The sequence below is a fragment of the Panulirus ornatus genome, chromosome 69 (assembly GCF_036320965.1).
Source record: "Panulirus ornatus isolate Po-2019 chromosome 69, ASM3632096v1, whole genome shotgun sequence".
Lineage (NCBI taxonomy): Eukaryota > Metazoa > Arthropoda > Malacostraca > Decapoda > Palinuridae > Panulirus > Panulirus ornatus.
The window spans coordinates 17754571-17776729 of record NC_092292.1 but is presented as its reverse complement, the minus strand read 5'-3'; the positions used below and the strand labels follow the sequence as shown (position 1 = coordinate 17776729).

Here is a 22159-nt window from a genome sequence, read left to right as displayed (position 1 = left end):
GTGTGTGTGTGTCGGAGCGTCCATCTCTGCTGTGAGCAACACACGGGGACTTGCCTTTCCGACCTCCTGTCGACAAGTTCTCCCTAATTCGCCTGATAAGGCGGACCAGGTTTTTTCACTTTCTGGGATTACCCGGGCGGAGAGAAGGCAGGGAAGGGTAAAGGGATAGATAAAGGTTTTTCTCTTATGGAATCGTTTATGGAACAGGAGAAAGTTGATATTGTTAAACGTTTCCCTAAGTTATCATTCATCGAAGTATACGTAAGATATGAACACTGTAATTAAAACTACTTTGTATCATTATACTTCCATATGAATACTGATAATGAGAAATATCGTAAGAAAGGATGAGGAAAAGTGATGAATGAGAAATGAGAGATATCGGGTGGAGAATGTCTCACTATTCAGACACGGGTGGCAATAGAATAATTATAGAGTTGACTAACAAGCCTCTATAATCATGCTCGTCTTGTTTGCACACTCAGGTCATGCAGCAGCAGGATGATTGCATCACAAGTAGAGGCGAGGTCGAGGAAGATGACAGAGCCGGTACGAGCAAGAGGCCCATGATGACACAAGAAAGCAAATTCGAGACTGGAGTGATTCAATGAGAGGCAGAGGTCGCGATCATCCGTAAATGGGTATCATTACGTGTTGCGAGGACGCTGGAAGTCACACCTGTTCAAAAGGTAACCATTTAAGATTTCCCAGGTCCTCAAAGATTTATTACTCTGTGATTAAGGAATATTAATGAATATTGGCTTAGAATATTCGCATCAGTCATTTCTACCTCAGGTCACCTCTACCACGTCGTCTGCTACTACCATAATTTGGTATGACCTCGTCTGAAGCATCGCGCCCCCTCGGGCGATACCATTAACAAACTTCCTCATTAATTCCCTACCAATCACCGAGCTAATTACCTTCATCTTTGATGACTTACCACCCGTCGCCGCCATGAACGACGGATTATGGAAGTGTTAGGCATCAGGGGTAGACTTTGTACGTCGTGTAAACCACATATATATATATATATATATATATATATATATATATATATATATATATATATATATATATATATATATATATATATATATATATATATATGTGTGTGTGTGTGTGTGTGTGTGTGTGTGTGTCTGTGTCTGTGTGTGTGTGTATATATATGTAAGGAGTATATATCTTCGTCGAGAACTTTACCACCACAAAGGAGCCCCAATTACCCTGCTCTCGCGTGGAGCGCAGCCTTGAAACTACAGGAACTCCATGAAAAGGGAGTCTTGGGTCCTCAGAACAAACTCTAAATCAAACGTAAGTCTTTGGCGCTTCCTATTTATGAAAACTTCTAATTAGAATTATCATTTTCTTACTTAAAAGGTGGTATTTAGGCGCATTTGTAATAGATATTTTCTCCTCAGACTCGAAAGGATATATTCATGCTGATCTGGCTTGGTGCAGCGATTAGGGACTGAAGCGGTTTAACAAACAGATTCGTATGATCAGTTTAGCAACATCATTGATGAATTTATTCGGTGTAATTGTGGTCATAGACGAGTGACTCTTGGTGACGAATCAAAGAATCATCCACGGGTGGTGACGAATCAGAGAATCATCCACGGGTGGCGAATCAAAGAATCATCCACGGGTGATGACGAATCAGAGAATCATCCACGGGTGGTGACGAATCAGAGAATCATTAGATACAAGCGTGAGGGTCGTTAAGCGCCTCATATAGCTTTTCATAGCAATGAATGAATGGTCGTCCGGCGGACCCGGTGGCCTGCACCCGATCCATCCTTGTGATTGGAGGTCGCTCACTCATCCGGAATGAAAAAGAGAGAAGGAATATAAACTGCACTGCGAATTCCATGACGATTAATACGTCTTTTTTTGATATTTTTCCCCCCTTGTTGTGTATCACACTATGGATTATGCATGATAATTATGTTACGTGAATACATATACATTTACATATATGCATGTATATTTCCATGGGCAACGAAAAATATATTCACATATATATATACATATCTGTTCGTTTACCTGTCTGTCTGTACATATGTCTCTCTATTCTGTATATCTATCTCCCTATTCTGTATATCTATCTCTCTATTCTGTATATCTATCTCTATATTCATTTATCTGTTTGCCTATCTGTATAGCTATCTATCTGTCTGACCACCTCTACATTCATTCTACCTATCTACAGAGCTATCAACCTACATATTCATCTATCTAATGTATCTATCTGCCTACCTCAGGATAATATCTCCGTAATCATAGTTTTCCTCATTCCATACATAATTGTGTTATCTTTGTAACATTACTAGATACATGAGAGAGTTACAGCATGAAGGGCTCCTGTATTTCCTGTTCATTACCTCCACTGTTTCATAATTTACTGTAATTAGAGTTCAACTTCCCCCTTCCTCCCCCTCCTCCCTCTTACTTCTCTCCCCCCACGCCCCACTTCCCTCCCTCCTCCTCGCTACAGCCCACTTCAGCCGAATTGCTAAACTGGTTTCACCCCTCTCGTAAATCACAAAAGAAACGTAGCGAATCTTTGTGAGAAGCTACGTCACTAAAGATCATAAGAGCACGCCTCGTCCCTGAACGTTTCGTTCAGTAGATGCTCTGGGATGGTTCGCTGCCGGATGCTCTCTCTCTCTCTCTCTCTCTCTCTCTCTCTCTCTCTCTCTCTCTCTCTCTCTCTCTCTCTCTCTCTCTCTCTCTCTCTCTCTCTCGCTTTAAAGCAAGCATGAAATGTATATCATTCCTATGCATGAGAAAAGTTGCGAGGAACGTAACGTATAAATCTCTCTCTCTCTCTCCCCCTCCCCCTGGCTGAGCGGTGGGCAACTCGAACAGTTGATACATTGAACTGTTATTTTGAGCATGCTGCATCGATTCCATCTCGGGGCCGCCCCAGCCTCGCCTGAGCTTGGGTTCGTCCTAGCTTAGCCTTACTTCTGGGTTCGCGCGCCAGAGCCTGGGTTCGCGCCCCAACCTCGCTTGGACCTGGGTATAGTACATGTCTGGTCATGTCTGTTGCCTTGTTATGCTTTCTGTATGGCGTGGCGTCTTTAAGCTATGCCTCTGTTTGAGAGCCAGCACTTCAGTGGCTGTCAGATGTCACTCCTTTGGCCCTTGATGCTGTCGTTTCGTTTCTCCCTCACCCAGACGTACGCAGCAGCAGGCTGCTGCTTCCAGCCCAAACAAACATACATTCTCTCCGTCCCACATATAACGCTAAACAACATGTAACTCACATGGCCCCCTTCTTCGTAGCTCTTATATTTTCCTGTGGTGAGCGCTAAGCACAAGCTCTGCATATTGGCAAAATCGCGTCGTAAGTATTCCCTAGTGCCCCCTCCTCTCTCTCTCTCTCTCTCTCTCTCTCTCTCTCTCTCTCTCTCTCTCTCTCTCTCTCTCTCTCTCTCTCTCTCTCAAGAAGTGCGGGCGGGCGCGGGTGAACGTCACATCCACAATCAAAGTGAGTGTTGTCCTTATAACGTCTCCTGTGGTGTTCGTGTTACGCATCGCAACCATAGACATTCGTGTCCCTGTGGTCAATTATATTTTCCAGTTTTCAAATTCATGTTGAAGATAAATTTGACAACTTACATCTCGTTTTCGCTATAATCGGTATCTGCCTAAATCTGCAGATCCCGAATTCAGTTTAGACTCTATTACAAAGTCAGTATAAGTTTTCTTACTAGTTATATATATTGTGAATGTGAATAGATGGGTAATTTTATCTATAACAATAAAATTTCTCTTCAACACTCACAAACTTGTCAGCGCCACCCACGTGTGTTACCATGACAACCGCGTCCTGCTGCGCCACTGGCAGACGTATGACAAACTTGCAGTTTCTGTATTTTCGAGGTGTTTTTTAACGTATATTTTGATTTTCTTCTATTGAGATTATAGATTATACAACACTGATACTATCTTGACTTTCTCAGTATTGAGTATTAGCCGTATTTTCAGTGCATTGCCTTAGATGGGGGTGAACAAGGCAGTGTTTACATTGCCAAACTGCCTTGCACAGAAACTACAGATTCACTTTCAGTCTCCAGCCGGACAGTGAAGAGTGTGGTTGTGCAGCGCCTCTCTCTCTCTCCACTTGCGTAGATCCTATTTTCTACTCGTCACACCTTTACAGTTGATCTTAAGCAAAGTATTCTTTTGCTTGTATCTGGTTGATATCTTATGTAAAACAGCCGCGTTGATATCGATGCATAAAGTCACTAATAACCTTCCAATGAGCGAGTGGTTTAACACATGGCACTCAGGATAGTTCCTGACAGTTGTAACTTAACGTGAAGCTATGGACGGGAGACGTACATCAAGATTCCTAATTCTTCTACTACTGGTCTTCAGCATTGGAGGTGAGTTTTGTAAGACAAGATATTCTTCGTTTGTCCAAATGTCTTGGTGACCTCGTTCAAGAATTAGTCATATAATCATTCGTGACGAGGGATGCGTTGGTGAAGTTGATCAAGTAATGTCAAATTGTATTGATTAATGATGAGTAATGATGTAATCATCATCAGGCTGATAATGTCATCTGATTAAGAAATTCATGTCAGGTTTAATAGTAATTTCAGGTCATAGTGATAATTACATGGATAATCAGACTGATTAATGGTTTTGATTAATGGATTATGTTGGTATGTTAGTAATGTCACTCTGGCTGTTGTCATGTTGATTGATAGTGTTCGTCAAAATCATTAAGTTTGAATGATGTGTAATGTCGTCACATTAACTGATGACCCTGCATCATTGTGATTGATATTATTGGTATTTCAGATTGATTGATTGTATCATTATCATTAAGAATGTCTTTATATAGTCATTAAGAATGTGATTGGTGGTAAGGTCACGTTTAGTAATTTCATTTTCAGGTTAATTAATCATATCAAGTGGTACTCATTTCCCAATCGAGTCAAAGTGATTGAAGATAGACCTGATGTCGTCCGTCATGCCTCAGATATTACTGGAACAGGTCATTCTAACCCTACAGTATCGCCGCTAAGGAAGTACCTCAATGATCCTTTAACCTACAGCAGTCCTTTACAAAAAGGATAGTAGTAATACTCGAGGCCAAAGTTCCACCCCGCGATATATATATATATCAGGCGAGGTCGGTTAATTAAGTAAAGTGCTGCCAGACCCGTGACCCCGGAGTGACTCTCACAGTAATTACGTAGAAGTTCCAGGGGGTTGTATTGTGGAGCCTGTATCATTCCTGGGAGTATTGTAAAGGTTGTACTGTTTCAGGGGTATTGTAGGGATTGTATCATTTGTAGAGAACATTTGTAGAGGATTGTAACTTTCCTTTCAGGAGTATTGTAGAGTTTGCAGTGTTTTAGGAGTATTGCTGAGGTTGTATAGTTTCAGGGGTATGGAGAGTTTATAAATAAATACAGTAATCTTCATATACACAGTACTTCTAGGTGTATAGAGAAATCTTTGATATACACAGTATACAGAGAGGGTATACAGTATCACTAATGCTCTTATGGTGGATTTTTTTTGTATATTTCTATCCCTATCGTCAACTGAGAGCGTGTATATCATCGTCCATAGACAGTTTTAGAGAGCCAAGCAACTCAAAATGTATATACCATCTTTAATTCACTGTCTATATTGACAAGCCCGAATATCTGATCATGTCTTTGTCTACATTGAATCACTGGCTTTGAGACAGACGTCTGAAGCTGAAAGGAAATATCTGCACTTTGGTCCATTCTGTTCCCACATATATACAGTGATTATACAGGAGGGAAGAATTTCCAGCTCCCGCCCCACTTAGTCGTCGTCTACGACACGCTAAATATACGTGGATGATATTCCTTCTTCCCCATCCCCCAGGGATAGAGGAGCATTTTGTGCTATCTTTAATTGCGTTTTAGCCCCATAGGGAAGGTTGTCTCAGTCACAATAGCGAACTAGAACAAAATGTGTAACTTGTAAACATTCAACTTTCTCTGCCTGGTCATTGTAACCACAGCAAAACAACTGGTCAGATGACGTAAACATTAGTCTTTAACTGCAGTGTTGACGCACAAGCCTTCAATCCCATGGGTCGTAAGAGTCGCGCTCAAGGGTCGTACCGTCGTGCTCAAATCGTCGTACCGTCGTGCTCAAGTTGTCGTACCGATGTGCTGTGAACTATTAAGTAAATCAGGTCATATCTGACAGAGCGTCATACCTTGTGGGGGGGGGGGGGGGTTTTCCCTTTTAATGTTATCACCAAAAATGTCAAAAAATCTTCACGTCTCCGCCATCAGACATGAACTGTAAATACTAATCAGATTTCCCCTTAAGATCCTTAATAACCCAGGCGAGCAGTGTATCAGACCTGAGACCCACACAATCAGATGTCATTACTGAGCCTGAGACAGGGTTCGAAGATGCACTAAGTCTGTTCTGGGTAAGGTCTTTGGGCACGATATTTATTCCCTACCATCCTGGGACCACTCGTCTTTACTACGTAGTCTTTGTGTTGCATGTGTTTGTGTGTGTGTGTGTGTGTGTGTGTGTGTGTGTGTGTGTGTGATCCTTGCCGTTGCACCTTATTTCGCTTTTAATCATCTTAGATTCCTTTTACGCTTTCTTTCCTTCCTTCTGTGTCTATATTTTCATTTTGTATCCACCTCATTCCTCTACCTTCCTCGATTTCTTGGATGATACGATCTTGTCAAGGTTTAATCTACTCGACCTTTTGAACCATGTTTTCATACGTATTAGTTATTATGTCCTTTTGCTCTTGCTTTGCTGTTCTCTCCTGTTCCTTGATTTTTCAAACTGTTTCTGTTGTATAACTTTAGCTACACGAAGTAACTGTTGGTGTTCCAAACCTTGACTTTCTCGTCCATGATTTACGATCCCCCCAGTCTTCTGTGTGACCTCGCGTCCTCCTCTGATTTATATTTTTGGGTCAGTGTTTGTAAGGCTCTGTGTTCCCGTGGGGTTTAAGTTCATCAGTTGGAAAAATAGATATCTCTCGCTTTTATCAGGGGAGGTGGGATGTGAAGTTATGTTCCATGTCTGTATTTAGTTTGTTGCCAGTATGAGTGGTACACACTGTGCACACTCGTGGTGCACATCCATGCAGACGTACACTCAGGTATGAAGAACGATACGTATATTTTTTGTTATCCACATGGTTTTATATTAATCATTTGACACAGCAATCACACCACCACGAACTACCCTGCATTGCTCGGTAGTTCTCTCGTTTACTATCATTCTGCGTAAAATGACATGCCTAATAACTGCTATCAATTAACCATGACTGCTCTTGAAAGATATGATTACAAATGACTATAGTAATCACTGACGTAGCCTTAATCATTCAGACTTTATTGGCACGCTAGTCGCTTTAGACAGCTTTAACTAATTCGGGAAACGTTAGTTAAGCCAAAGACGACAAAGTGCGACTGTTGCGTCAAAAGGGTGATGGTGGAGGTGAATAGTATTAATCCTAAGCCTGTATAGTAGTGTTTCACATATGGGTAGTAAATGTGAGGATAGATATGGTGGGTTAAGCACATAGTTTCCTATACCCATGAGAGTTGTGGGTTTGCAGAGGCTTGAGGTATATTCTGATCGTGGCTTCGGATCCTTGAAAAGGTTTACATGTTATCATTAATATTAGTCGTTATTATTTCATTATTATTTAACCTAAAGACCCCATGTATGAGGCTTCTACAGCTTCAACACATCCTTCAGGTGTTAAGGATAATTCTAAGGACAAACACATGATATTTGCTATCTGTCTTAAGAACTATCGCTTACTGAAATTGGTCCATTCAACTGTTTACGTAAGCCTGAAAACCTCCCAGACGAAGAACTGTAACACGAACTGTCTTGGACTATTATCTTTATTAAGTAATTTCTTACCAGATAGATTATCTTTCGTAATATTTTGTATGATATCGCAAACTAGTGAGAGTGTGCAGAGCTGCCAGGGGTCGCTTGTTAACATAACACTCTGGCACCGTATCAACATCTAACCTTGAGTCAATATTTGTATTAATTTACCAGAGCTCAGGTAAGTGCATTACCTGAACCGTCTGGGGTGGACTGAGACGAGCTAGTTTCACAGACTCAACGACTGTGAAAAGTTCATCTTACATCAAGATTCGCTCAGCAGGGTCGAGGTGATGAATCATGTCATTCGAATCGTCTTCATCAATGCCGTAAAGTTCGAACAATTTGCTTTCACAAGTTTTGAAGCCTTTGATCAATAACATAACTTGCGTAATGTTCTTTACGACAGATTTAGCTTATATAACGATACCCAGGATGAATTACACACATTATGCTGAGTTATGTGGAATTACGTTAGTGTGAAATATGAATAAACGTCTTTAAATGGACGTAAACAAAAGATTCATTCGTAAGAAAGGTTGAAATTTTCGTCCAGAGTCGATTAACCCTTTAGGAAGCAGGTTCAACAAAGATTCCTGTAGAATAACTAGGATTAAGAACGTTTTCTCCATCACATGACAAATCCCCGATCGTTAATTCCCTAATTAATGAATACGTGAATAACAGGTCTTGCTCACTTCGGCCAGAAAATAAAAAAAAAAAAAGGCGTCAAGTAATAAGCGTTGTTTGCTGGGCGTATTGTCATTTACCTCACGTGTACACACGGCTGCCAGGGAAAACTCTGAAAGATCTTCTGCCACAGTTTTTAGTGTTTGAGGACCACTCACTAGGTTAGATAGAGGGGGGGACCCACGATCTTCCTTGTCTGCTTTAACGAACGCCACTTAGTGTGGGGCATTGACGACCATATCTGCCTTTACGAGCATCACCAACCTCCTCGTGGGTGGCCTCGACAACAATAACAGCATCGACGAAAACCACAAACCTTTTGAGGGAGGCGAACATCATACGCCTCCCCGAGAACATTTCAAAGAACTTCACGCCGCATGAACAGCTAAACACCCCCTCATGATTTGCAGAAATTGTTGTAGCTGTATAGGATGTAGGAAAGAGGTTGTGTATGCTGAAATCACCACTCAGCAGCTCCTTTCCCCCCTTCTCTGGTTCTACTCACCTCCACTATAACAGTCAGTTAACAACACATCCCCGCCTGACCTTGGCTGATATCTCGCTTCTCTTGTGTTTACAGACGTCTCCCACGCCCTCCATATCACAAGGGTGGGCGTACCGACGCCCGTGGCGGTCGGGGAGGGCGGCTGGCTCGAGTGTGAGTTCGTGGATGAGGGCGAAACCATCTACGCCCTCAAGTGGTACCTGGGACTTGACGAGTTCTACCGATGGACACCCGCGGAGGAACCCCAGGTCAAGACCTTCCCGGTGAGGGGAGACCCGCTGAAGGTGGACTTGGCGGCGTCCGACAAGGGCCGAGTTCGTGTCTTCAACGTATCGCTCGGGGCGGCGGGCGTCTTCCGCTGTGAAGTGTCCGCTGAGGCGCCCTCCTTCCACACCGAATCTCAGACCGCCACCATGACCGTTGTGGGTGTGTGTGTTGTGTTGTACCGCTACCATGAGTGTGTTGTGTTGTGTGTTGTACCGCTACCATGAGTGTGTTATACCGCGACCATAAGTGTGCCATACCACTACCATGAGTGTGAATGTGTGCTGTACCGCTACCATGAGCGTGTTGTGCGGTACCGTTACCATAACTTTGTGTGTGTGTGTGTGTGTGTGTGTGTTTGTTGTACCCTACCATGAGTGTGTTGTGTGTGTTGTACCGCTACTTTGAGTGTGTGCGTTGTACATCTATCATGAGTATGAGTGTGTGATGCACCACTCCCATGAGTGTGAGTGTGTGTGTGAGAGTGTGGCTATACCTATTCATGCTATACGGGAAAGTCCTTCATCAGAAGGGAATTATTTCACTCACCCGAGACACTCCTTTACACTAGTTCGTAGAGGTCTTGTAATACCTGTTTAACAAACCCCAATTTTTCTTGTCTGTTCTTGTGATCGTATTTCCTGTCTTTGATGTCATAAAGGAGATTTCATGTCTTATTTTCATGATCAAGTTTTCATTTGTCATTGTTATTGTTTCATGTTCGCTTCCACTGTGAAGGATCTCATTGGGTAAACACATCGCAGAAATAAACGCAAGATTTGAATATAGGGTGTAAGTAGGAGAAATGGCCATATTTAGCCTGGGTTTGAACAGGGGGGGGGGGGGGGGAAATGGCTTAAAATAGGGGTCATGATGCCTTTGGTACGGGTGATAGAGGCAATACAGGAACCGAGAGGCAGTTACTGTATCCCTTCTCCTCCCTTTACTCAACACTGAATATCCCTGGCAGACCTGCCGGACGAGAAGCCGAGGATCACCGGTGCCCAGGGCATCTTCCAGACACACGAGGAGGTCCTGCTGAACTGCTCCTCGCCTGGCTCCCAGCCGCCCGCCACACTCTCCTTCTACGTCAACAACGAACAGGTACTTGAGAAAGCGGCCAATACTGTCCTTTCATATTCCCTTTTGGTGCATTTGCTGTAGATGAGACTACTGAACGAGTGTCGCAGATCATTACAGAGTAAGAGAGAAACATCTCATAAGTCTTCGTATGTGGGTACTATCTGTCTCTCTCTCCCTATCTTATCTTTCTCCTCAGTAATCCCGTTTGCTTCCCTCAGGCCGACCCAGCCTGGGTGGTGCACTATCCACCCCAGGAAGATCCGGGGACTGGCCTGGAGACAGCCGTTTTGGGCCTTCGCTTCCTCCTTCGGCCGCGGCTCCTCCGCCAGGGAGTCGTCGTCGTCAAGTGCTCGGCGTCCATCCTCAACCTCTACTGGAGCAGCACCGAGGCGTTCCTCCCCACCGACGTCCCTTACCACGCCTCCGTCATGAAGGGTCGCGCTGCCGAAGGCCGAGGTACGTGGATGGGTCCACTGCAGATCCTGGGTGAGTTGGGGCTTGTTGTAGTGGGTTGGTGGGTTGGCTTAGGTGAGTTGATGATGCATAAGGTTGATGATTGGCTTATCTAGGTCGGTGGTAGGTTATGTCTGTTGGCGCCGGATGAGCTGCAGGGTTGAAATAAAGGTCAAATAGACGACTAGTGATTGAAATAGATAGTAGAGTGGCACAGAGCGACATAGTCCCTTCTGAATCTGTTAGCCAACGATCAGTCAGTGATTATCTCTTGGTAAATAGACCTTCCCATATTCTCTGTCCAGAATAAGTATAGATAAACATGCACACTCGAAAAAGTCATCCGAAAAGTATGTAAGTCAAGTACATCTTACACTAACGTTAGCCATCTTTCGTAGGGAAACTAACAAGTATCTTATTCCTCTTCTAGGCTGTACAGTAGCAACATCTGACGTTCTCATATTGGTGGCGTCAGGTGCTTTCCTTCTCTTGCTTCAGTAGAAACATCAGTTCGTATCCCCCAAGGTTCAGTATAGTGACGGATGTGCCAGCACCCCTGGCACCCAGATCTACCATCACTCCTGTAGTATTACAGACCTCAAACCTCTTCCCGCTTGTGGGCCAGAGGTAGATAGGCAGTCGAGTTCAGCGAGAACTCACACTGCTTCTTACCCCTACCAGCTTAAGCCGACATTCTTCGCCAGTTCCTACAGGATGACCGAGAGTGATAGGTAGTGGAGGACATTTCGCTGCTCCTTTGTCGTACCTGCAAGCCTCAGGCCCCGATCTCCTCCCCATAGGAAAGTGACGGACATCTGTGGTGATGGGTATTCAACAGGGTTACACTGAAGCCTAAGTAGAGGTACAAACATCTGAACATTTGTGAGTGTTTCGTGTAACCTGTGAGGACAGCAGTGTTATGTGATGTGTTCTGCAAGCCCATGAGTTATGGTAATTCACACCTGAAAGTTAAGACTAACCATGCAAGTTGGAACCCATTAGTTAGAAGAAGAATTATAAACTTGAAAGTTACGCCCAGGAAAGTGATAAGAAAATTCGTGCTGGAAAACTTATGTGAACTAGTGTTGAGAAAATGACGAATATGAAATAAGATACAGTGATCCCAGCAAAATGTAGTGTACTTATGATCATATTTTAATCTGAAAGACACCGTCAGTGATTTCAATTCCACTTAGATGACAATATAGAATTTATTACCAAAAGTACAAGACAACGTAGCGTCACACTTCCACCCTCACTTTACCGTAAGGTCTCGACCCATCACAGACGACCACCATTCTATTTCGTGGATGTATCTGTCAGACATCATAGAGCAAGGGAATCCACTGACTTCACTGAACCAGACCTGCGTACAGACCAGTGTTTGATGCTGTGCCAAAAGATTCCTTCTTTTTCTTCCCCATTTCAAATTGAAGCCACTGCATCGCGTCTCTCTGGATCGCGTAGCCAGTACAGTCTTGTTCGTTCTGACGCTCTGTGGTCTTTTTAACATATGAAGTGGTGTGAGTCAGGTCTGGTGTACAGGAACTGATGCTTCTTCCCACTCAATGTTTTAATTCTGCTCCTGACTGTAGCTCAGCCTCGAAGTTGCAAGAGCCTCATAAAAGGAGCCCTGGAGTTTTATATATATATATATATATATATATATATATATATATATATATACACACTGGTATATCTGTAAACGCAAAACCTCATTCATGACGCACCTGAAGCTTTGTTGTTGCTGTTCCATATTCAGATACAGGGAGATCATATGACTGTAAGTAATACGTATGTGTGATGTATTTGTTAGAGTAAGTTCAAGAAACTGGAACTAGCCTTTGAGTTCCCGTTCTTTTCATCCATAGTGGACCAAGGTCTACCCTTGACTTACTATTCTTACCTTCACTCCTCTTCCCTAAGTTTGTAAATATGGCACGTGTGGAAATCAATTCTTATTGAAGTAAATATGGGAAATGTTAACCTTGGTTCAGTCTTTTGTTGTTCTTGGTGAGATAGGATAGGACACCATCACCCCGCTCTCAGAGGAAGTTTGTGAACACACAATTCCATTCTTTCGCGTCCAAGTCCACTCAGTGTGTGATACATTCCCTTTATCTTCTTCAGATTCTCCTCTCTCAGTAGCCCACATTCTCCTACGGGAACCTCGAGGTATATCCCTGTTTACTCAATTGAGTGCGTGACTCAGGTCAACAACTTGTCCGTCATGGTTAGTGGATTATCTTTGTTGTTTCATATACGTATATATTATCCATTTTCCCTCCCCCCATACACTCTGTGTTTGGGTCATGTAGGCCGTTAGTGGCAGTCTTCTCTGATGGGGGATAGTTGACTCAAGATTTTGTTCGACCACCAGAACATCATACGTCAAGGAGATATTATCCTACCGGTGATGTGACAATGGTTATGTCGTGAGTTACCATGATGAAGTGATGGTCATGAGTTAGTCCAAATGTGGTGAGGTCTGGTGTCGAGAATATGAGATTGGTTTTCGAAGGTGTGATTCATTATTTCATAGCCATTAAAAGCTCTTGTTGGTCAGATATGTTCGTCTATATGTAAAAGATAATATATATAGAACTACGTCTTTTGTGAATATCGTAGAAATGATTTACAGGTGTTTGGATGTATATATTTGTAGTGTGTGTGTGTGTGTGTGTGTGTGTGTGTGTGTTTTATTCAAAAGGGTTTTATTATGACGAGCAAAATTTGTAGCCCATTCATCCACTTTCTTTCATAACTAGTTACCACTGGGATGTGTAATCATATCACCCGTTAGCAATAGGAATCGCCCTCTTAGTGACATTAATCACCGTCACGAAGCTCAGAGCAAACGAGTGGTACAGCAGTAATCCCACGTTCTATAGCCAGAGATTTGTACCTAACTGTTCTTGTATATAGTATGAAGATATAGACACGTAAGGAGTACAATTTCATGTGTTAGAGTTCCACCTGGGGGGAAAAATGGATTCTCTCAAAGCATACGGGCCTATGGTCTGTGTCCTTGAACACAAGGAGGCTTGTGGTTTAGATTGTTTGTAATGTGAGGCAGTGTGTTGAACCGTAATAAAAAGGCAATGGTAAACTTTTCCAATGTGCTGTTAGTAGGATTTTCAGCCCGCTTTATGCCGTCCAGAGCGATAGCTGTGGAAGCGCATATTCGGCTTTTCCTTTAACCTAGAAAGATATCAGTTGACTGAAAGTTATAGATTCGTAGTTTTTTCTTGCTAAGAGAACTTCACCTGATAGGGCAAAAGAGTTTAACGAGGGTAATACAAATAGTAATGTTCGTACGAGTGTGTAATTAAAGAAAACGGGAAATTATTACTTTTGTAACCATAGAAAATGAGATTTTTATGGATAACTTACCTAGAATATAGTTTTCTTCTAAAGTCAGTCTTCAGTAATTTCATACTTTTGAGTTTGACTTCAGGATTTCCTTTAGTAATGTGGTTCATCAGGCCTCGTTAAGGGTCGATTTATGCTTCAATGATCATGTCAAACCTACAATTATTATATCACTGACTTTAGAAGTCTGAAATTTATTCATTTTCCATTAAGTTATTTTAAGCAATGTCGTGTCTGATACTATTGGATACTGAAAGTTCCAATAAGGGTATTAAGATATTATGTATGTGAAAATTTGATAGGTCGTCAGGACCAATTAATGGGTGGTTCTCTAAGGTTTTAATTGCATTTTGAATATCAGTGGAAGTGAAGGGTGGGTGAGCAGTTATATCAGGGTAGATTTTTGCAGGTTTTCGTGATTGGGGTTATTTTGTGATGAATTTTTCAAGTGTTTCGTGAATACATTTGCGTGTTATCTGAGAGCAGGGATGGTGTTATTTTGGGTTAGAATTGCTTCATGTGATGGTACTAGGACTGGATTATAGACTGTAGTCTTATAAGCAAAGCACTGGACCCTCTTAAGTTGATGATACTAGGGTAGACTGGGAAGCATAGATTTTCTTTAATGTATGCCAGGGCTGTTGGTTTAGTGGTTCATAGTGTTAAGAAAGGTGCCCCAGATTCACGAATGCTTTCCAGTGATTAGATAGTTCTCTTTGAAGTCTGATTATGCACTGGTCTCTATGGATGGTGAATAGTTTTGTCTAAGCATAACTATTTGCTTGAGGTCTAACAACCTTGGGAGGGCTTGGGCTATATTGGTTTCCAAGTCGTATATAACAGATGTATGTAATTTAGAAAATATTATCAAGCATAAACCTCGAGACCCTTTTATGGGTCTCCTGTAGCTTGAAAGGAAGTGATGAATGCCATTAAAGTGCTAGTTCCTCAACAAAACTGTACTCCTTTTTGTCAAATGACTGATACAGCCTTGCCAAAAGCATCTTTTTCACTTGTGGTATAACTGTAAGCAAGCAATCTGGCAACAAAAGCAGAATAATTATAATGTCAGGGTGGCAGATAAGGGGTATTCTGGATGTGGAGGTACGTGAAGTGAGAGTCATGGCTAGTCGTATAGTATAGAGAAGAGATGGTGAACAAAAGCCTTGTGTAATACTGTGAGAGGCTTGAGAATTAAAGGAATCTCTGTATAGTGTCACTGTTTAAAGGCAAGGAATAATAAAGTAAATGAGCAAATTACAGATTTGTAGGCGTGTTGAGTGTACTTGGCAAGTTGTTCGGGAGCAAGGTGATTGAGAGGGTGGTGGCATGTACAAAGCATCAGATTAGGGAGGGACATATGGTTTTAAGGAGTGATAGAGGATATGTGATAGGTGCTTACTTTGAAGAATGTGACTGAAAGATACTTATAGAAAAAAGAATTCGTGCAAGGCATTTTTGGATCTGGAGAAAGCATAAGACAGGGTTGACAGAGAAGCTTTGTGAAAAGTGTGACAAAAATATGGTGTGGGGGGGGAAAGCTACTAGAAGTGGAGCTTTTAATCAAGATTATAATGAGTGTGCAAGTAGGAACAGAGGTGGGTGAGTGGTTCCAAATGAGGGTGGGTGTATGGCAAGGGTATCTGTGATGTTGCTGTTGTGTTCAGGAGGCATTGTGCTGTCAGTCTGCTAAACCAGTTCTTATGGATAGGGGACATGACAGAGTGGGTGTGAATGCATGAGGCTGTTCTGCATCTATTCCTAGTGCTACCACACCAAAGCAGAAAGCACTTATCAATATATACATTTTCTTCTTTTTCTTTTAAACTATTCGCCATTTCCCGCGTTAGCGAGGTAGCGTTAGGAACAGAGGACTGGGCCTTTTTTGGAATATCCTCACCTCGCCCCCTCTGTTCCTTCTTTTGGAAAATTAAAAAAAAAAATATATACATATATATACATATGTATATATATATATTCCACAAAGGCCCAGTCCTCTGTTCTTAACGCTAATGCAGAAAATGGCGAATAGTTTAAAAAAAAATATATATATATATATATATATATATATATATATATATATATATATATATATATATATATATATAATATATTTTTTTTATACTATTCGCCATTTCCCGCGATAGCAAGGTAGCGTTAAGAACAGAGGACTGGGCCTTTGAGGGAACATTCTCACCTGGCCCCCTTCTCTGTTCCTTCTTTTGGAAAATTAAAAAAAAACGAGAGGGGAGGATTTCCAGCCCCCCACTCCCTTCCCTATTAGTCGCCTTCTACGACACACAGGGAATACGTGGGAAGTATTCTTTCTCCCCTATCCCCAGGGATATATATATTTTTTTTTTTTTTTTTGCTTTGTCGCTGTCTCCCGCGTTTGCGAGGTAGCGCAAGGAAACAGACGAAAGAAATGGCCCAACCCACCCCCATACACATGTATATACATACATCCACACACGCAAATATACATACCGACACAGCTTTCCATGGTTTACCCCAGACGCTTCACATGCCCTGATTCACTCCACTGACAGCACGTCAATCCCGGTATACCACATCGATCCAATTCACTCTATTCCTTGCCCTCCTTTCACCCTCCTGCATGTTCAGGCCCCGATCACACAAAATCTTTTTCACTCCAACTTTCCACCTCCAATTTGGTCTCCCACTTCTCGTTCCCTCCACCTCCGACACACATATCCTCTTGGTCAATCTTTCCTCACTCATTCTCTCCATGTGACGAAACCATTTCAAAACACCCTCTTCTGCTCTCTCAACCACGCTCTTTTTATTTCCACACATCTCTCTCACCCTTACGTTACTTACTCGATCAAACCACCTCACACCACACATTGTCCTCAAACATCTCATTTCCAGCACATCCACCCTCCTGCGCACAACTCTATCCATAGCCCACGCCTCGCAACCATACAACATTGTTGGAACCACTATTCCTTCAAACATACCCATTTTTGCTTTCCGAGATAATGTTCTCAACTTCCACACATTCTTCAAGGCTCCCAGGATTTTCGCCCCCTCCCCCACCCTATGATCCACTTCCGCTTCCATGGTTCCATCCGCTGCCAGATCCACTCCCAGATATCTAAAATACTTTACTTCCTCCAGTTTTTCTCCATTCAAACTTACCTCCCAATTGACTTGACCCTCAACCCTACTGTACCTAATAACCTTGCTTTTATTCACATTTACTCTTAAGTTTCTTCTTTCACACACTCTACCAAACTCAGTCACCAGCTTCTGCAGTTTCTCACATGAATCAGCCACCAGCGCTGTATCATCAGCGAACAACAACTGACTCACTTCCCAAGCTCTCTCATCCCCAACAGACTTCATACTTGCCCCTCTTTCCAAAACTCTTGCATTCACCTCCCTAACAACCCCATCCATAAACAAATTAAACAACCATGGAGACATCACACACCCCTGCCGCAAACCTACATTAACTGAGAACCAATCACTCTCCTCTCTTCCTACACATACACATGCCTTACATCCTCGATAAAAACTTTTCACTGCTTCTAACAACTTGCCTCCCACACCATATATTCTTAATACCTTCCACAGAGCATCTCTATCAACTCTATCATATGCCTTCTCCAGATCCATAAATGCTACATACAAATCCATTTGCTTTTCTAAGTATTTTTCACATACATTCTTCATATATATATATATATATATATATATATATATATATATATATATATATATATTATCCCTGGGGATAGGGGAGAAAGAATACTTCCCACGTATTCCCTGCGTGTCATAGAAGGCGACTAAAAGGGAAGGGAGCGGGGGACTGGAAATCCTCCCCTCTCATTCTTTTTTTTAATTTTCCAAAAGAGGGAACGGAGAAGGAGGCCAGGTGAGGATATTCTCTCAAAGGCCCAGTCCTATGTTCTTAATGCTACCTTGCTAATGCGGGAAATGGCGAATGGTATGAAAGAAAGATGTATATATATATATATATATATATGTATCACTCATGGTGAGGTGCCTGAGGATTGGCAGAATGCTTGCATAGTGCCATTGTACAAAGGCAAAGGAGATAAGAGTGAGTGCTCAAATTACAGAGGCGTAAGTTTGTTGAGTATTCGTGGGAAATCACATGGGAGGGTATTGATTAGAGGGTGAAGGCATGTACAGAGCATCAGACTGGAGAAGAGCAGTGTGGTTTCAGAAGTGGTAGAGGATGTGTGGATCAGGTGTTTGCTTTGAAGAATGTATGTGACAAATACTTACAAAAGCAAATGGATTTGTATGTAGCATTTATGGATCTGGGGAAGGCATATGATGGAGTTGATAGAGATGCTTTGTGGAAGGTATCAAGAATATATGGTGTTGGGGGCAAATTGTTAGAAGCAGTGAAAAGTTTTTATCGAGGATGTAAGGCATGTGTACGAGTAGGAAGAGAGGAAAGTGATTGGTTCTCAGTGAATGTAGGTTTGTGGCAGGGGTGCGTGATGTCTCCATGGTTGTTTCATTTGTTTATGGATGGGGTTCTTAGGGAGGTGAATGCAAGAGTTTTGAAAAGAGGGGCAAGTATGCAATCTGTTGTGGATGAAAGAACTTGGGAAGTGAGTCAGTTGTTGTTCGCTGATGATACAGCGCTGGTGGCTGATTCAGTGAGGAACTGCAGAAGCTGGTAACTGAGTTTGGTAAAGTGTGTGAAAGAAGAAAGCTGAGAGTAAATGTGAATAAGAGCAAGGTTATTAGGTACAGTAGGGTTAAGGGACAAGTCAACTGGGAGGTAAGTTTGAATGGAGAAAAACTGGAGGAAGTGAAGTGTTTTAGATATCTGGGAGTGGATTTGGCAGCAGATGGAACCATGGAAGCTGAAGTGAATCAAAGGGTGGGGGAGGGGGCGAAAGTTCTGGGAGTGTCGAAAAATGTGTGGAAGTCGAGAACGTAATCTTGGAAAGCAAAAATGGGTATGTTTGGAGGAATAGTGGTTCCAACAATGTTATATGGTTGTGAGGCGTGGGCTATGGATACAATTGTGCGAAGGAGGGTGGGTGAGGTGGTTTGATTGAGTAAGTAATTAAAGGGTAAGAGAGGTGTGTGGTAATAAAAAGAGTGTGACTGATATATATATATATATATATATATATATATATATATATATATATATATATATATATATATATATATATATATATATATATATATATATATAAATTTTAGGGAGAATAAAAAGATGTTCTGGAAGGAGGTAAATAAAGTGCGTAAGACAAGGGAGCAAATGGGAACTTCAGTGAAATGCGCAAATGGGGAGGTGAAAACAAGTAGTGGTGATGTGAGAAGGAGATGGAGTGAGTATTTTGAAGGTTTGTTGAATGTGTTTCATGATAGAGTGGCAGATATAGGGTGTTTTGGTCGAGGTGGTGTGCAAAGTGAGAGGGTTAGGGAAAATGATTTGGTAAACAGAGAAGAGGTAGTAAAAGCTTTGCGGGGAGATGAAACGGAAGATGAAAGCCGGCAAGGCAGCAGGTTTGGATGGTATTGCAGTGGAATTTATTAAAAAAGGGGGTGACTGTATTATTGACTGGTTGGTAAGGTTATTTAATGTATGTATGACTCATGGTGAGGTGCCTGAGGATTGGCAGAATGCATGCATAGTGCCATTGTACAAAGGCAAAGGGGATAAGAGTGAGTGCTCAAATTACAGAGGTATAAGTATGTTGAGTATTCCTGGTAAATTATATGGGAGGGTATTGATTGAGAGGGTGAAGGCATGTACAGAGCATCAGATTGGGGAAGAGCAGTGTGGTTTCAGAAGTGGTAGAGGATGTGTGGATCAGGTGTTTGCTTTGAAGAATGTATGTGAGAAATACTTAGAAAAGCAAATGGATTTGTATGTAGCATTTATGGATCTGGAGAAGGCATATGATAGAGTTGATAGAGATGCTCTGTGGAAGGTATTAAGAATATATGGTGTGGGAGGCAAGTTGTTAGAAGCAGTGAAAAGTTTTCATCGAGGATGTAAGGCATGTGTACGTGTAGGAAGAGAGGAAAGTGATTGGTTCTCAGTGAATGTAGGTTTGCGGCAGGGGTGTGTGATGTCTCCATGGTTGTTTAATTTGTTAATGGATGGGGTTGTTAGGGAGGTAAATGCAAGAGTTTTGGAAAGAGGGGCAAGTATGAAGTCTGTTGGGGATGAGAGAGCTTGGGAAGTGAGTCAGTTGTTGTTCGCTGATGATACAGCGCTGGTGGCTGATTCATGTGAGAAACTGCAGAAGCTGGTGACTGAGTTTGGTAAAGTGTGTGAAAGAAGAAACTTAAGAGTAAATGTGAATAAGAGCAAGGTTATTAGGTACAGTAGGGTTGAGGGTCAAGTCAATTGGGAGGTAAGTTTGAATGGAGAAAAACTGGAGGAAGTAAAGTGTTTTAGATATCTGGGAGTGGATCTGGCAGCGGATGGAACCATGGAAGCGGAAGTGGATCATAGGGTCGGGGAGGGGGCGAAAATCCTGGGAGCCTTGAAGAATGTGTGGAAGTTGAGAACATTATCTCGGAAAGCAAAAATGGGTATGTTTGAAGGAATAGTGGTTCCAACAATGTTGTATGGTTGCGAGGCGTGGGCTATGGATAGAGTTGTGCACAGGAGGATGGATGTGCTGGAAATGAGATGTTTGAGGACAATGTGTGATGTGAGGTGGTTTGATCGAGTAAGTAACGTAAGGGTAAGAGAGATGTGTGGAAATAAAAAGAGCGTGGTTGAGAGAGCAGAAGAGGGTGTTTTGAAATGGTTTGGGCACATGGAGAGAATGAGTGGGGAAAGATTGACCAAGAGGATATATGTGTCGGAGGTGGAGGGAACGAGGAGAAGTGGGAGACCAAATTGGAGGTGGAAAGATGGAGTGAAAAAGATTTTGTGTGATCGGGGCCTGAACATGCAGGAGGGTGAAAGGAGGGCAAGGAATAGAGTGAATTGGATCGATGTGGTATACCGAGGTTGACGTGCTGTCAGTGGATTGAATCAGGGCATGTGAAGCGTCTGGGGTAAACCATGGAAAGCTGTGTAGGTATGTATATTTGCGTGTGTGGACGTATGTATATACATGTGTATGGGGGTGGGTTGGGCCATTTCTTTCGTCTGTTTCCTTGCGCTACCTCGCAAATGCGGGAGACAGCAACAAAGCAAAAATATATATATATATATATATATATATATATATATACTTCCCACGTATTCCCTGTGTGTCGTAGAAGGCGACTAAAAGGGGAGGGAGCGGGGGGCTGGAAATCTTCCCCTCTCGTTTTTTTTTTTTAATTTTCCAAAACAAGGAACAGAGAAGGGGGCCAGGTGAGGATATTCCATCCAAGGCCCAGTCCTCTGTTCTTAACGCTACCTCGCTAACACGGGAAATGGCGAATAGTTTGAAAGAAAGAAAAGAAAGATTATATATATATATATATATATATATATATATATATATATATATTTTATACTTTTTTTTTTCTTGTGGTTTCAGAAGTGGTAGAGGATGCGTGGATCAGGTGTTTGCTTTTAGCCGCCTTCTACGACACGCAGGGAATACGTGGGAAGTATTCTTTCTCCCCTATCCCCAGCGATAATACATATATATACACACCTGCGCACAGGGTAATGACAAGGTGATTATTGCATTTTGTGCTGTCATAGTCTGGTCTTTATGGGATTTGTTCTTTGTGTTAGGAAAAAAAATGGTGCATGCATTATTTGAATCACATACATAAAAGACAAAAAATACAGGAAAACAGGAAACAATTTTCCTATTTACTATATCTGATAAACATGCTCCTGAACTAGATTTCAAAAGTTATTTGTATATCTGTTACAAGAAGTTACCTACACATCCTTCCTTTAAATAAAAAAATTTGGGATAA

At 42.1% G+C, this 22159-nt stretch overlaps 1 protein-coding gene across 4 annotated transcripts; it reads left to right on the top strand.

Annotated features, from left to right (window-relative positions):
• The first annotated feature begins 4090 nt into the window (after window positions 1-4090).
• On the top strand, window positions 4091-22159 carry LOC139747624 (uncharacterized). Of its 4 annotated transcripts, none has more exons than XM_071660111.1 (5): window positions 4091-4397; window positions 9158-9508; window positions 10317-10450; window positions 10648-10885; window positions 21766-22159. In XM_071660111.1, exons 1-5 carry the CDS (start codon window positions 4337-4339, stop codon window positions 21909-21911), a joined length of 930 nt encoding a protein of 309 aa, XP_071516212.1. In that variant the 5' UTR covers window positions 4091-4336; the 3' UTR covers window positions 21912-22159. The 4 variants fall into 4 exon arrangements, with proteins under 4 accessions (XP_071516212.1, XP_071516211.1, XP_071516214.1 ...); XM_071660110.1 differs by having other exon boundaries at window positions 10648-10915; XM_071660113.1 differs by lacking the exon at window positions 21766-22159 and adding an exon at window positions 11313-12873.

Coding starts and splice junctions, on each gene's coding strand:
- LOC139747624 (XM_071660110.1), top strand. CDS start 4,337: ATGGACGGGAGACGTACATCAAGATTCCTAATTCTTCTACTACTGGTC. Junction 9,509..10,316: donor CGCCACCATGACCGTTGTGG/GTGTGTGTGTTG, acceptor TATCCCTGGCAG/ACCTGCCGGACGAGAAGCCG. Junction 10,916..21,765: donor GGGTCCACTGCAGATCCTGG/GTGAGTTGGGGC, acceptor TTGTGGTTTCAG/AAGTGGTAGAGGATGCGTGG.